Source organism: Lathamus discolor, chromosome 6 (genome assembly GCF_037157495.1).
Source record: "Lathamus discolor isolate bLatDis1 chromosome 6, bLatDis1.hap1, whole genome shotgun sequence".
Taxonomy (NCBI): domain Eukaryota; kingdom Metazoa; phylum Chordata; class Aves; order Psittaciformes; family Psittacidae; genus Lathamus; species Lathamus discolor.
Genome location: NC_088889.1, coordinates 7,994,248 through 8,010,118, shown reverse-complemented (window position 1 = coordinate 8,010,118; position 15,871 = coordinate 7,994,248). Strand labels below are relative to the sequence as shown.

Genomic DNA, 15,871 nt, shown 5'->3' with positions numbered 1-15,871 from the left:
GAGGACTTTTCTAGCACTCAGAAACAACTCAGTTTGGAATGAAGATTTCATTAAAACATCCATTAGTGCTTACCATATTATAAAGCACGTCTGTACATTTCATCAAGCTAACAAACATTTCTCATTTAATTTGTAAAGATATAATACAATAGTATTATATTGTTTACAGTAGCATGCTATGATGTATTACCTAAAGCATTGCCACTTATGCTACTTATACAAAGACATTATCATACATTTGACTGTGTAGATCAGCAGCAAACTTATCTATTAAATCTTACTTGACACATGTGTCAAATGAAGGCACACATTTCTTTATTTCTATGTACATTTATGCCTTAGACTGTATTTAAGAGAATTACATTTGTATTAACACATCATTCATATCAGCACTTTGCTTACAATAGCACTTTCTTAAGTTTAAGATATGAAAGCCATAAACATCACTATAAAGATGCAGTCAGGATTATCTGTTTCTGACTAAAGCTAAAATATAAAAATCTGTCTTCACTTTAAAGCCTGTGAAACTCCGCAGAAACGTGACAGGGAAGCAAAATTCCCTGATTTCTCCTCTTTCCCCCCACTATTTTTGTTCTTATTTATGTTGTAAACTCTTTACACTAGATTATGCAGGTTTTCTGTGATGCACAGAAATATTAAAACAGTTCCTGTCATTAGTATCCTTAAGGGAACTTCATGCTCAGGACAGCTTCCCTATTTTTCTATTCCTCCATATAATTTTGAAATGCGATTTTTCTATTCCTCCATATAATTTTGAAATGCGTTACAGTCTCAGTTTGTAGATAGTCTTCTCCAATATACACACAATTCCAGCAAAACCAGATACTGACCAGTTATCCTCCCTTCTTCTAGATTCCACTTAATAACTGGGGATTAAAATGCATCGTGAGCATTGGAAGCAGGGACCAGATTTAATCTTCCTGAACTGAAAGCAAATTGCCCTGCAAGTTTATCAATAGCAGACTTTCCAAACAAGCAAGAGTAGCAGACCTTAGCCAGGTGCCATCAGAATAAGGAAGCTCTACAAAGCAGATTTCCCAATACCACTCCCTGTTCATCCCCCCCCGCCGGGGGTCTAACTCCTTGACTGTTACAAAAGGATGTCTTTGCACTTCACTGAGGTCAGAAAAACATATGCTCAAAAAATTACATGACATCCAGCATTGTATGGGGATGGAAACATGTCATAGCAAGCCTCAAGGGAGCTGCCTTTATCCCTCTACTCAACATCTCAAACTGGTTAGAGAACTCCACAGAACTCAATCAGCACACTGAAGTGCTTAACTGCTGTGCCAGAAAACCCAGTCTTGTTCCACAGCCACTGAGAAAGGGATGAATTCTGTTGTCTATGTATAATCTAGCTTCAGTAGCTCAGAAGCATCTGAATTCCAAGTGCCCACTCTCTGGACACTACAGTGCTTAAGCTGGATACCTAAAACAGGCAATCTGAATACAGCCTTAAGCTACATGCTCTATTTGGACAAAATTTATTGGACAGAATATCCTATCTCTTCTTGTACAACCTTCTGATACTCAAAAAACGAAGAAAGCAAATTCTAGTGCTGGCAGGTTTTATGAAGAGCAGCTTCCAATAGAATCTGAAGCCTACTGCATGTTTAAACTGCACAATAGTCTGCAAGAGTTACACGATTTAAACTATTAAGGAGTCAAAAGACTCCATAAAGCTAAAAGTATTAGTTTTGTTTCGGTCATTCTAAACACTGTGATAGCAGGTAGAACATGATTGAGAAATATCTACAATTTTCAAGTTTCATGCACTGTTACTTCCTTTATTTTTAAGGCTAAATAATGCAACATAAAACTCAATAGTTACCTGCGGATCTTGCTTCATTTGGGCAACCAATTTCTAGAAAGAAAAAAGATGCAACAACACAATTTAATTATGGATCTTATTTAAGAGTTTAAAATTCAACATTTTTAAGAACTTTTGTAAAAGCAAACTATTCAGTTTACACCATTTCAACAACAAGGCCTGGAATCCATCATTTCCAATCCATCCTAATTAATATAGTAAGACTACTGCACTAAGCCACCACTTTTGCTGCTTTTCCTAAACGGCTCTTGAACAAGTGATGTCTTTTAAGGACAGTTTAAGCCAGCTGGGTAAAATAATCTAATAGCTGTGTCTCCTCTAGAACTGCTGCCTTCTTTGCTTGCAGTCACAAGAAACACAAATCACAAATAACTGCTGCAGGCACAAAAGCTGTTTGTATATTCAAGAGCAGAATGTCTCAAGTATTAAGGGTCCGTCCGTGTGTTGGCTTGGCTGGTACCACATGGAAGACCCATGTTCCAAAGTATCTTTGCCACTTTTCTCCCTCAGAGAGAGATTGAGATCGTTGTAGCATAGATGCCCTCCACATCCAAGGGAAAGCAGACAGATGGTTACCATTCACTATTCTTCCTCCTTCACTTCCTTCAGGCAGCTGCAGGAGAAAGCTGTCTATTGCTAAGCAAGGAAAAAGTTACCAGGCTGTCACCAAAGAAAACCAGGGCCCAGGATGAAAATGCAATCTGAACAAAAAATTCCCTGTTTCTTTTTTGGTTACAGCCACGTTTATTCATCACATTGCTACGTCCCTTTCACATATGCAAAGAACCATGTAAAGTCTGTACTTTCTTCCCTATTTGCTCTTCAGAATCAAGAAAAGGAGTGCGAAACAGAAGGACAAAGCAAGAGAAACATGTTTCATTCCACCTGCACTGATACCACTCAGAGAATTCAGACTTCGACAACTAATTAAAGTTTATTTCAATTCACATCCTAAAAATGGTTTTAACTATAAAAAGCGTAACACAAAGATAATTCTGCATCAGACCACAGGTTTACCTGTTGGATTTTCTTAGCAAGCAGAGGCATCAGCATCATGCCTGTGCTGGACAAGCACGGAGTGTTATTTCCCATCTTTAAGCAATCTATATCTCTGGTGTCTTTAAAGATTATGTCTTGAGTTTAACAGCTAGTAACACATTTCTTCTTCCACTAATCTGCCTTAATTTCTTTTGGACTCAGGCAAATACTCAAGATTCTGTGACAAGAAGTTCCCAGTTAAAGTACAGGACTCTTATGTAAAAGGACCTCCTTTTCCTTTTGAATCTGCTCCTGATAATGCAAGTGTGAGGGCAAACAGAATTATGAAAAACCAGCTTTGACTCAAGTCAAGAGGAGTTGGAAGTTGGACTCAATGACCCTTATGGGACTCTCCCAACTCAAGATATTCTATGAATCTATGACTGTTTCTCTATACATCTTTCGCCTACTTTTTTTTTCCACACCACATATTCCCCCATCAGTCATTGCTTGTCACACTGGAAGTCTCCTCATACAGGAACCAATCCAGTGCTGTGTTTACTCTTAGCGCTCTTCCCTGCACTTCTCTAATTCATCTCTATCATCTGGAGACAAAGTTTAAAACTACAACATTGAAGTACTCTGACACTGCAAGAACCAACAGCTACTTCACAGCCTGCTACTGCAGATGTAAAACCAAGACTGCTTTTTCAAAGTGCATCACTTGGCATTTATCTACACTTAATATTACTGTTTTATCATGCTGCCATTCAGTGTCACAGAGCTAAGGTGTTATATTACCCTTTTGCTTGCGTGCTTAGCTTGTTTTTCCTTGGTGCTTTCTGCCAGATCAGAGTTTGAAGAGCAACAAACCTGTTAGTTTTGTACAAAGTGCCTGCACAAACTCAGCCATGAGACAGTACAGTCAGTGACTGTAAACTGTTCATCGAATATTGTTAAATCTAAGGATCACACAATACCGCACCATCCAACCATAAGCAAATAAAAATATAATGCTCTTTTGCACTGACTCCCAAACACAAAACAAATTTAAGGTATTTTAAAACCTAATGATCTTTTCAGAGAAGCAAAGGGATGTTTTGGGTTCTCTCCACACATCAACTCAAAGAATCATCCACAAAACCCAACCCTTCTGAGAGAACAGCAAAATACAACTCCTTGAACACCTCTTGGGATCAAAGCTGTGAAGAGCAAATGGTTTCAAAATAACATTCATTAAGCCAGCACAGTAGCAGAATTGACTCCTTGTCCTGGGTTCTCAGGATAAGCAACAACTTCAGCATGGAAAACACCTGAATATTCAAGTTGTGGTCTGATACAGCAAGAGACCTGGTCAGACTTAATTTATGGAGGATTCTTTGATCATTGAAATGAAGCAAAAAAAGGAGCTTTTTCTCAACACCTCAACACCTCCTTTGGGTATTTTAAGACATACTTTGCCAAAGTAGCAGTATAAAGCTTCAGGCAGAGTTATGGAGGTGAACTGGAATCGGCAGGAATCAAGGAGGTATTCTACAAGTAAAAATACAGTCATACTGAGCATCCTTTCCACAGCTATGTGAGCAGTCTCAGGTAACGCGCTGCCATCAGGAAGCTGGGAGGCTTTGCTCACAGCACACAGCTGAACTTTGTATGCTCATCATAGACACTCATCCACCACTTACAAGAGGATGACAAACTATGGCTGTATGAGTGTTGGCAAGCTTTTTTGGAGAGTCTTCAGAAAAAGAAACGCTAGATAAGTAAAATGTAAGTAAGACAATTCTCCACAATCCTGAGCACTGGCAAGAGTAGAACTAGATGACCTTAAGGTCCTTTCCAACCCTAACTATTCTATGATTCTATATCATATCTCTAAGTTACAAAATCCAAAGATATACAATATAGCTCAAGCATTTAGTGGGAAGATTTCTTTGTGTGTGTGTGTGTGTGTGTGTGTGTGTGTGTATAAAACCAGTTCCATTTCTATCAGTTGCCATTTGACAAGCGGAGTAGTAACCACTCCAGCACAGTTCAAGAGAAGTTTACTGAAGCACCCAACATGTTGCTGCAAGTGTTATTTTCCACTGTAAACATTTAGATTTCTTTTTCTTAGCCCTGATTACCAGAATATACAGTATCTTGAAGAAAAAAAGACAGCCTTCTGCTATAATGACTTGTCTAGTTTCAGCAACTAGATCTAAATTTAATTAGAGTTGATCTCAGGGCAGAGCTCACTTTTAATGAGGACTGGGCAAAGCTAAGACAAACGGGGTCAAACAACTTTGAGGTTGTTAAAAAAAAAAGTCCTTTTGGACATTTTCCAGTCTTCATCCCTGTTTGTCATCATCATCATGAACAGATGCTAAAGATTAGTGAAAACTCACAGTCTTAAAGTTTTTTGTTAAGCAAAAAGGGGAATGAAGATACACACAAGGCAGATTCTGTTCTACAAACCTAAGTATGACTAACATTTTGATCACCATACAGCAGATAAGACTTGGAAAAAATACTGACTGGCCTTAAACGTTTTAATGCCTGCAGCAAAAGGCCAGGTTGGACGAAGCCTTGGGTGAGATGGTTTAGTGTGAGGTGTCCCTGCCCATGGCAGGGGGGTTGGAACTGGATGATCTTAAGGTCCTTTCCAACCCGAACTATTCTATGATTCTATGATTCTAAAACGCCCCAGGCAATCTCTGAATTTCCTTACCCACACAACTTCATTGAAGATTTGAATGCAAAGGCCCTGGAGTTTAGTAAGAGCAAAATACTTCGTAGTTCTGGAAATTTAGCTTTAGCTTTTTCAAGTTTTCCTCCCCAGCTGAAAGATGTATTTTGTTAAAGTAGACATTGCTTCAGTTTCCTAATCTGCCCATTCAAGTTCTTGCACTATGTTCATCATTGCAGCAACTACTAAACAAGCCATCTAGAACACTTGCTTAGACAGGTCACCAGACAATGTGGAAACATTTTGCAACTGTTATATGACAGGTTACACCTATCAGCATAACCTAGCATATATTTCTTTTATTCACTGTGTAACAGTTGTGAGCTTCAGATATCCAACAGAAACACCTGGATAACTGTCTTTGCAAAAGGTCTCACAGATAAATTTAACATTACAAACTGGCAGCCACTCTGCATTTATGGCTGGAGGAGTTTTGTTCCAGGAATTAATAAGCATGTGTCATAGAACCACAGAAGGTTTAGGGTGGAAAGGACCGTAAGATCATCTTAAGGGTAAGAGAGAATTCCAACCCCTCTTTTATATTTGATAAATTATGCTTTAGTAGTAGAAATATTTCTCATATTGCAAAAGAACGGCAAACTGCAACTCGACTGTCAAATATTATTGGACTAGCTACCAGTAAAAATACCCAAAAAGTAAAAATTTGAGGCCAAGCACTACATTTTGGTTAGCAAAACACCACAACTGCAAGTTTAGAAGGTACTAAAGTAGAAGACATTCCAGAGAAGAAGCACCAGATGAGGCTATGCAGCACTATGCCATTTCGCTTCAAAGTTCTCCTACCGTATTCTTCCTCTGCCAACTGAATGCTGAAGTTGGCTTCAGAACCTTCCAGACAGAAATTGCTGAATATGGAGTTTTCAGAATGTTTTTATCACTGGAGCAAAGTATTAAAAGGAAAAAAAATGCCCACCCACAGCCTGATACGGAGATATTTCACATTCGCTAAAACTCAGCAGGTGGTGGGGTCAAAATACAGAGTATAAAATCCTAAAGTAGCTTCATGCTTATAAAACAATTATTACTATGGTTGTAGTGCTATTACTTAATGCTACCGTTAATAGCAATACTATCAGCAATACTAATGCTGCTTGAAGGTCGAAAGCAAGAGAGAATACAAATTACCTGGTGAACCTGAATTTCCACTTTCAGAGCCTCCTGTAGAGTCTGCAGCTCCATTCTCTACCTTCTCCACTTTCTCTAAAAGTGTCTTTGCTGATTCCAGTGCCTTTAGTTTCTGGTTTCCTCTTTAACACCAGTGCTGCAGAAAAATAAAAGGTTTTCTTTTGGTTAGTGAAGGGCACAAGCCAAAAAGGAGATAATAGAGCAGGAATTCAGTAGTGAACTATATGCAACTGCAGCTTTCCAGCCTAAACACAAACAATCTTTCCAACACAAGAACTCTACAGGCTGTACAAAACGCCTGCCTTGGAGTCGTTTAGCCAAATTTGTTACTTCCCACATATCCCAAAGTTGACATACTTGTCCCTTATCTTAGTTTGCAGGCAGCTATTTCCTACCAATATCCTACTGCACTTGCATATTAAATTAGAAAAAAATTAACTACTGAGAAGGTTTTAAAAATCTGGGTAGATGAGAAAATATTCTGGAGACTAAAATTCTGCAACCCCAACAGCAATGAATTGTTAAACAGAACGTACTGCATTAGCATACTTCCATGATACTACAGAGCTGTTCTTAGATGGGATGGTGTGCATGCAATTTGACTGAACAACGTTAGTATATTAATAACCCACTGCTCAAAGTTAGTGCTGAGTTAGTCACTTCTGTTGAAACCTATTTTGAAGGAACACAAGATAGATATAAAGCAGCAGAAGACTTTTTCAAAACCATTAATTTTTAAGTCTTTTTAATCCTGGAATTCTACTTGTAGAACTTGAGTATGAGTTTACCATCTTCATTTGTACTACAAACAAATTAATCCCTCCAACCTCTGACATACAAAAGCTCTATCAGCCATACTTCTAAAAGCCTTGGAAGTTGGACAAGAGATTTTTGCTCATAAATAGGTTGAAAGTATCAGCTTCTGAAATAGGATTAAGACGCCCATATGCTCACGCATCACAATGGAACTGGTGTAAAAAAACATCTATAAATACATACACATAAAAGCCATCAGAAAACATACTATAGCAATCTTTGCAGCCACTTTTCCATGCAGACACCATCCATTAAAGGATTGCTGGAGTGTTAAAATAGTTCCTATTCTTTTAGTTTTTGAAAATTGCTCACAACTATTACACAGGTATTGTAGCCAACTCGGAGGCTTTCTTAATGGGACTTCATTGTTTTCAAAAGAATATTGACAGTTTAGACATGTAGGCTGTAAAAGGAGAATAATTCTCATAAGTTAAAGACTTTTAACATTGTCTCACTACAGTAAACTGAAGTGGTGGACAAGTTTGTGAACTCCTGAAAATGAAAGAGGGGGCAGAACAGGAGGGGGTATTTGCTTATTTAACTTAGTTATTTCTCTTTCCAACTAAAATATGTTACAAAAACAGAGGACTACAAAGGGGTTTAAAAAGCATTATATTAAAACTCATTCTCTGTCAGTGCTGTCTGCTGTTAAAGTTACTTATTTAAATAACAAAGGCTCGATCAGATTCTCTAGTCAACACATTAAATGACCTTCTGCAAGGGCCTCTCCCACATGTGACACAGATGAGCAAAACCAGCTGCCTTTGCAGCACTACTCTCTATAAAATTGTAATTTGTATCAAGGGATACACAGAAATTACATATAGTTCCCTGTTCTATTACCACAAACACTAATGAGAAAACAGAATCCTGGATTATTACTTCCACTCACTGACAAGAACAACTATAGCCTGCATTAGGACCCTAGCACTGCAGTTTTGAAAGAAACCATGCTTCAAAAAGACACGTGGGAGGCTGGCTAATGAAAACTGAACCCATTCCACAGGGAAAAAGCCTTTTAGAAGCCTTGGAAATTCAGGGTTTGGGTAAAGATACAGATACATCTGGTTTCTTCAACAAATGAGAGTAACTCATGATGAATAGCTAGTACCCCTCTGTAACTGCGTAACTTTACAGTTTGGTGCAGAACAGCGGAAGAGTTACCTCAATGCAAGTTGAGAATGCAAACAGTATCTGTAATTTTAATGCATGCGACTGTAAAGCTCACTACCAGTTCATGGGAAAAATGACATGGTACTTCTGTAAAAGATCAAGCAACTACAATTAATGCACAACTTAATTGGACCGATAGGATTTGTAGTATTAAAGGTTCATAAAAACTAATCCAACCTGATTTCACAGATACCTGGAACAACTAGAAAGTTTTTTTCCTTTCCTTCCTAAAAACCAGTTTTTAAGAGATTGAAGAAAAAAGTGGTAGTGCTTTGCAGAAGGAAGTGGATGCTCTGCCCAGGATGTTCACAGGGGAGAAGACACGAACAACCGTAATTCATTTAAAACTTTGTTCAAGTTGCTGATTTCTGAGCATGAAATATATAGTTGTTACTCCACTGTACCCCTCCAGAACTGAAACACTCTGGAACATGCACTTGCAGCTTTCCTTCTTGAGGAATAACTATCCAAAGTTATCCCTGTGCAAAAATCCCCTTTTATACACTTATCCAATGTGATTGTTCCTTACCTCCAACAAATCCTAGGCTGTATTGTTCTGGTTTATGTAATGTCTAGATATATCTGTGAGGGCAGCTGATCACATATTGTGATTATATAGCAATAAATATTGCTAGTATTCCCTTTGAAAGCAGATACGTAACTACATAAGCAAGCAGTCACATAGATGGTGAGAGTGCAAAATTCTTCTATATTTTGAACTTTTATTCTTTCAGACTTAACTTCAAGGAAAGATTTAAAAACTTAAGTCCTGTGACACTATAAACTACCTAGAATACCACATTCAAACATGTACAAAGTCATCTCTGGATTAATCATAAAACATACTGCATTTTCCACTTTATTCTTATGACAGTAGAAATAGTTCAATTAAAAAGCCTGTAGATGATTGAAATTGCATGGATGGATTGGTCTGCAAGCATCCTTCATCCCACTCGTTTTTAAAGGAAAACATGCAAATGCCTTGTTTGATGCTTGAATCATCTATTTCCAAGAGGAAAGCAGAGGACTGTGGAGTACCTGCACCCCTTGCACACCCAGACATACTTTCAGAAAGAACACTGAGAGCAAGAGGTAAATTTGCCATTCCTTGGATTGACTGATTTCAGCTTGGATTGATTTCAACTACTGGCAGCAGCCCTTCATTCAGTTTCTTGCTAGCACGCATTTGTTATAAGTAATCTCTTATGTGGTTGCTTCAGGACTTAAAATTTCATACTCAGATAAGTACACCAATGCACTGCAGTTAAGATAGTAGGTATCTATGTTATATATATATATATATACATATCTTCAGAGACTGAATCAAACCTTCAACTCTACAATAATCACTTAAGTGAGATGGTTTAGTGTGAGGTGTCCCTGCCCATGGCAGGGGGGTTGGAACCAGATAATCTTAAGGTCCTTTCCAACCCTAACTATTCTATGATTCTATGATTCTAAGTGCATAAACACCTCTCTATTATCACCTCAACTAAATACAATCCACATCAGAACCTCTAAAATATCACAACAGTATTTAAACTACAGCTATTTTGAAACTACACTAGAAATACAGATGATGACAAGGTGTACAGATAGGAAAAACAAAAGAACTACACAAAAGCCTTGAATGCCTTCTCTGTGCATGGAAAGACTCTGATCAACTTTGAATATTAGACAGAACTCTTTCTGCACCAAAAATCCCTTCAAATAAATCTGGTATTACACAGGGAAAAATATATATTTAAGGTTATTATTTTTGAGTAGATGAATTTAAATATCCTCAGTACTTACAGACCCTTGGGCCCAAATCTCAGCCCTGCACTGATTTTATTCATAGGACCGGGGTTTCCATCAGTAACATTTACTTCTTAAGTTTTATTTTCTGAATACAAGAACAGATAGGATTTCAGTTTCTGTAAACATCAAACTCTTCCAGGAATGGAGGCCAGCTCTTCCTATCATCTGTTCTTAGGTAAACCACCTTAGCCCTGGCAAGGAGTACTTACCAGTTTCGAGGAAGTTATTCCCTTCAGCTCTCTACCTCCTCCTACAAAAGGAAAACAACAGTAAAAGATTATTACAATCAGCTTAACTACAGTTTGAAAGAGAAAAAAAAGAAAATTCAAGGTTTCGGAAAGCTGGGGAAGGAGTTGTTTGGGGTTTGGGAGAGGATTTTTGTTTGGTTTTTGGGCATTTGGGTTTTGGCAGGGTTTTTTTAAGTGTGAAACTAACTATAAAATGCCACTTGGAAGGAAAAGCTGTTTGACACAGCAGGGAAAGCCAAGGAGACCTACAATTCTAATCTGGATTAAAATACAAACTATTACTGTCACTAGGGGAAGAAGAGATTACAGGTACAAGCTTTTCTAGTTCTGTGCAAGGCCTGTGTCCGCTTCCCCAGGGGGAAATACCTCCCCCTCCATCACATTTAACATCTATATCACAAGTCCTGTCACTTGCCACATCTAAGTATGACGAGGTTACCCACCCCAGACACTTGGCCATCACCTCTGCTAGCGGCTATACCAAGACAACAAAGATGGTAGAGCAGGTGGTGTGTCAGCAGTCACCAGAGCTCAAATCCCAGAGCACTAACGTAAACTGAAATCAATGGCAGTTTAAGCTAATACCCTAGGTCATGAACTGTGGAGGCTGAGAGGATACGCTGCCCGTTACACTGCCTGAGTCATGGGAAGAACAACCTTTAGCAGCAGAGCAAGGTAGTACGTCTTAAATCATCCTCATATGAATCATAAAGGACTTGTGAGTCAGAGTCCTAAAAAGATAGCTGAAATATAAATGATAACTCATTTGCTCAATTACTTTCCCTGATGCTAAAAAAAGCCTCCAAAACACTCCAATTTTCTAGTAAAATACTAGAATATTAGTGTATTTTAAGCTTCAACTCCACACCTAACAAGATCCTCGCAGATATGTTTCTAGCCACACACAAGTCGTCACAGTGCTGAAGTTTAAGTCCCAGCCTTATAAATAGACACAGCAGTAGAAAGCCACATCATAATCATCTCTCCCTCAGCGGAGACCAGCACAAGTGGAGGAGTTCACATTTCCTAACCAGCAGAACCAGGATGCTGAAGAACACCAAGAACGGCAAAGAGAACAGGAAGTCTACTGCTGGGAGTGACTGGAAGTTGTGCCACTCCCCCAGCCTCAAATCTTGTTGTGTGCTTGGAACAACAAAATATAACAAAAAATGAGTTAATTTTGGAGCAATTTCAGGTTAAATAGCATCCAACTGCTAACATGGTAGGTTATAAACTGGTGAGTATGGACTGTTTTGAGGCTATATTCACATTAAGAGCTTTTGCTCTGGATGCTACAGAATTTGAACACCCATCGTTGAGGGTGCTGAGGGTGTGATTCTCAAACGTTAATTGTTTCTTCAACATTAAAACCTTAGTCATCACCTCCATATCCCACTATCAGTCGTTATTTAACTGGCTTAAAAATCCATACAGGAAGCTCTTTCATCATGCAAGCACTGGACATCCCTCTTGAACAAACCACTACAACTGTATCTCCATGCTATTATCAATAACTGAAAAGGAATCTCACTGCTGCAGGTGACTAACTCTGGAAAGCTGAACAAACCAGTGGGTACTACATGTCTGCAAATACAGCCTGAGAATAAAGGAGCGTGATTTTTATTCTAAAAAAGAAAAACATCAATGCACTTGTAGCACAAGTACGCACATGAACTGGAGAGAAAATTGACACTTAAAAATAACAGCATGATTAACTGCTCCTTCCTTCCTTTTCCCCCCTTACATAAGGGCTCTCCTCCATAGCAGGACCCTACCTCCATCAAGGCTGAACTGTGCAGAATAAAGCTGCACAGTTACCAACCTTCCAACTGCATTTAACCACTCTGAAGGGCTGCAACCCCAGGCTGGGAGCCCAGGGACTCACGAGGATGAAGTTAGGAACACCAGGAGTTTAATCATGACTGACCAAGTGATTTGCTGTGTTGCCTTGGAGAAGTCACTTAGAGGGGTCCTAGACAGGGAACGGAAACACATTTGCATCCTCCTCTGCACATAATTTACTACAGGGTTTTTTCTTAAGCGTTTAGAACAGGTTAATGTTTGAAAGTCAAGCCTTTGGAAATACAAAATACTTTCATTCTATCCTCATGCAAGTGTAGCTTTTTTACTGGCATCTCTGCCTCATTTAGCAGAGGGGACAAGCTTAGAGAACCAAGTATCAGTTGAATAATTTCATTTCGAGTTTCCAGTTTGCATGGCTTTTTTTGTTCAGTATCTAAGTGCTACTACAAAGAAAGAATTGGTTTCCTCATAAGCAGCACACGAACAACAGCCACAGGAAAAACTTGTGCCTGACACAAGCAAGTTTTCTCAGATAGGGAACTGAGATAGAGGAATGAATAATAAGCATACAAGACTGGCAGCTCCAAGCATCTTAGACTTATGTTTTCTACTACTCTTAATATTTATGGTAAAGAACAGTTTATGATCAACTAAATCTGTAGCTTTGGTTCTTGACTATTCTCTGCATTTGTGGCTACAGAAAACTAACTCGGAACAGTATTAATGAAAAAGGTACCAGATAAAATCTGCTCTATAGGTTAAATGAGATTATTTGTTTGCAGCAAGAGTACATACACGAACTCACGCTGCCTTTCTCACTCACTACAAAACGCATTAGGAAGGTTAAGACCACACAGCTCACGATCATTCACATCAATAGAGAAATCTAGAGCTTAGCATTTTCCAGGGTTTAACAAAAACTCCAGCAAGTAGAAATGTATCAAAATCTCAGCTATTCATTTTACTGAGGTTGCCTTTAGAAGGCTCTAGAAACACATGCTGTAAAAGCTGTGCAAGGCAGGAGTCTGCCTGGCTCACTCTCAGATTATTACAGTATATTCTGCAACATCTGGGGGTTTGTAAAACCCCAGCTCTAGGAGTCATATTTCCATATCCACTTCTGCTTCCCAAAACCTACACAGGATTAGAAGAAAAGCCTGAGCAGTGCTTTCCTATGTTTGCTGCAAGCTAAAAAAGCAGTCAGAATTAGCATTAACCAAATAAAATAGCAAAGTGTTCGAAACAAGTTTTTCTTAGCGAGACCGACCATTGAGAATCTGATTAGCATTGAGAATCCTGTTAGTGCTACTGAACGGGAAGGGTAGTTTGAATACATATACACACTTGAAGTAATATTCTCTCCTCACACACAGCCCAAAAAAGGCTCTTGAACCTTTTCAGCTATTCTATCCAATATATGTAAGAGAAAATACATGACCATTACCAAAATCATGTTCTGCAGATCAACTTCTAACTTGGTGTTGAAGTTTGTAAATAAGAAGGAAAGTTACTCACTTCGTGGGACTGTCAGAAAAACAAAGACCTCAAACATGAAACGGAGGACATCAGAAGAACGGACAGTGGTTAAACATTTTTGCATACAGAACCTGAAGGTTTAAGACTGTTTCAATGCTCAGTATCTGCATATTAAGATGTTTGGTTACATCACTCAGCTACCTATTCTTTCATTCGAGTTACGCAACAAAGCTTATGCTACCGTAACTAGAAACTCGCTTGGAAAAAGTGGGAGAAGTGACAAGTTACTGTTAGCCATTTTGTCAGCATTTTTCCTAACCCTAAAAAACAGCACACTTTTACTGTTAGATCACATACATATAAAGTTCCTGATTAAAGTTGCGTCTCACATTACAATACTTAACTATGTAATTTTTACGTTTTGCCAATAGGACCTCGGTCTTGTTCAAGTGCAGACGATGGACTCGGATGAGAAAGGTCTAATGGCTGTGCACAGGCAATCGTGAGCCTGACATTCTTTCACATTTCAGAGCATTGCTTGCCAGCATTAAGGGTAAAGCATTAATTAAAAACTTAATTTATTTGGTGCAAAATACACCACACACAGAAGGTAGTAACAGCATTGTCTGGACCTCTGTCTTCAGATGTGAATTCCTCAAGGCAATAGCTCTTCTTCCTGTATTTGAAAGTCTCCCTGCATATAGAGAGAACTCTGTATCTTCTAGGAAAACAAGTCGTAACAGTTATTTCACTGTGATTTTGACATCAGAAATGACACAGCTCCTATTCCTCAACAGGACAGGATTTGTGCAGTCTCAAGAAGACAGAGCAAGCACAGCCCAGACAGGTGATGTACAAGCTCTTTCAAATGACATTATTATAAGCTCACGTTTCAATGACCATCGTTAGCAGAGCTGGTGCTGTCGCTTCTGTGATTAAAAACAAGGTTCCCGTGTGCCAGCGGAGGGAATCTGACCTTGCCCATGTGCAGCAGCTGGGAGAACTCCCAGTCAGCCCAGTAACGTGTGCCAAGCAGGTGGTAAAGGGACAACAGGATTGTCCAAGACAATGGAGACTGCAGTGTCTAGCCATGTCTTCCAGTTTGTCCATCTGTACAACTGCCTTTAACTTCTCCCTTCTTTCTCACTATCCTCCTACAATCCCATGTTTGGCCTATTGGGAAGTTAGCATGAGGATGTTTTAAAATCTCAGCATCACCTCTCTCTCACCTGAGTACATTTAATGTATGTGGCTTTGCACTTTCTACTCATGCACGAACCCCTCTGCTTTGCAGAGCATTTCTCAAATCAGAGAAGCACCTCCTAAAGCCACTTTACACTTGAAAGGGAAAAAGGTTGCATAATTTAACTCACCAAGGATTAACCATTTAAGCCATCTTTAAAATAAAACACTCCTCCTCCCACTCCTCACACACATACACCTTCTAAAGGAAGGGGAGAAAGATGTTGCTGCAAAAATAGCCAAACAGAACAAAGCCAACCACAAAACCCACCACAAATTCAATTCCTTGCTTTTCTCTTTCCTTCCATAACAGAAATAAGACATTCAGGGAAACTGTTTGGGGTTTTTTAATAAATAACAGCTAAATTAGAAAATTATAGTAAATCTGTTTCTCTAACATATGAGTATCAGTAAGCCCGTCAGAAGTTCTTCCTGGCTTGATATCAGGGGTCCCATCTAACCCCTTCTGACATTCATAAAACCAACATCAGTACAATGCTGCTTTTTGCACCCAGAAACCATTGTATGGGGATGTTTCACAGCACTTGTTGCATTCAAAAGTTCTGGTACTGCAGACAAATATAAACAAGAACATTAGGCCTCACT

General features: G+C 38.9%; 1 protein-coding gene across 11 annotated transcripts in view; it reads right to left on the bottom strand.

Annotated features, from left to right (window-relative positions):
• PHF21A (PHD finger protein 21A) overlaps positions 1-15,871 on the bottom strand; it is a 132,934-nt gene that overhangs the window by 91,032 nt on the left and 26,031 nt on the right. For all 11 annotated transcript variants that reach the window (XM_065683699.1, XM_065683705.1, XM_065683708.1 and 8 more), the window contains exons 2-4: positions 10,706-10,746; positions 6,708-6,843; positions 1,856-1,888 (exon numbers count right to left, since the gene is read on the bottom strand). In XM_065683699.1, the coding sequence (XP_065539771.1) occupies positions 1,856-1,888; positions 6,708-6,761 (87 nt within the window). In that variant the 5' untranslated portion in view covers positions 6,762-6,843; positions 10,706-10,746. The remainder of the gene's footprint in view (positions 1-1,855; positions 1,889-6,707; positions 6,844-10,705; positions 10,747-15,871) is intronic.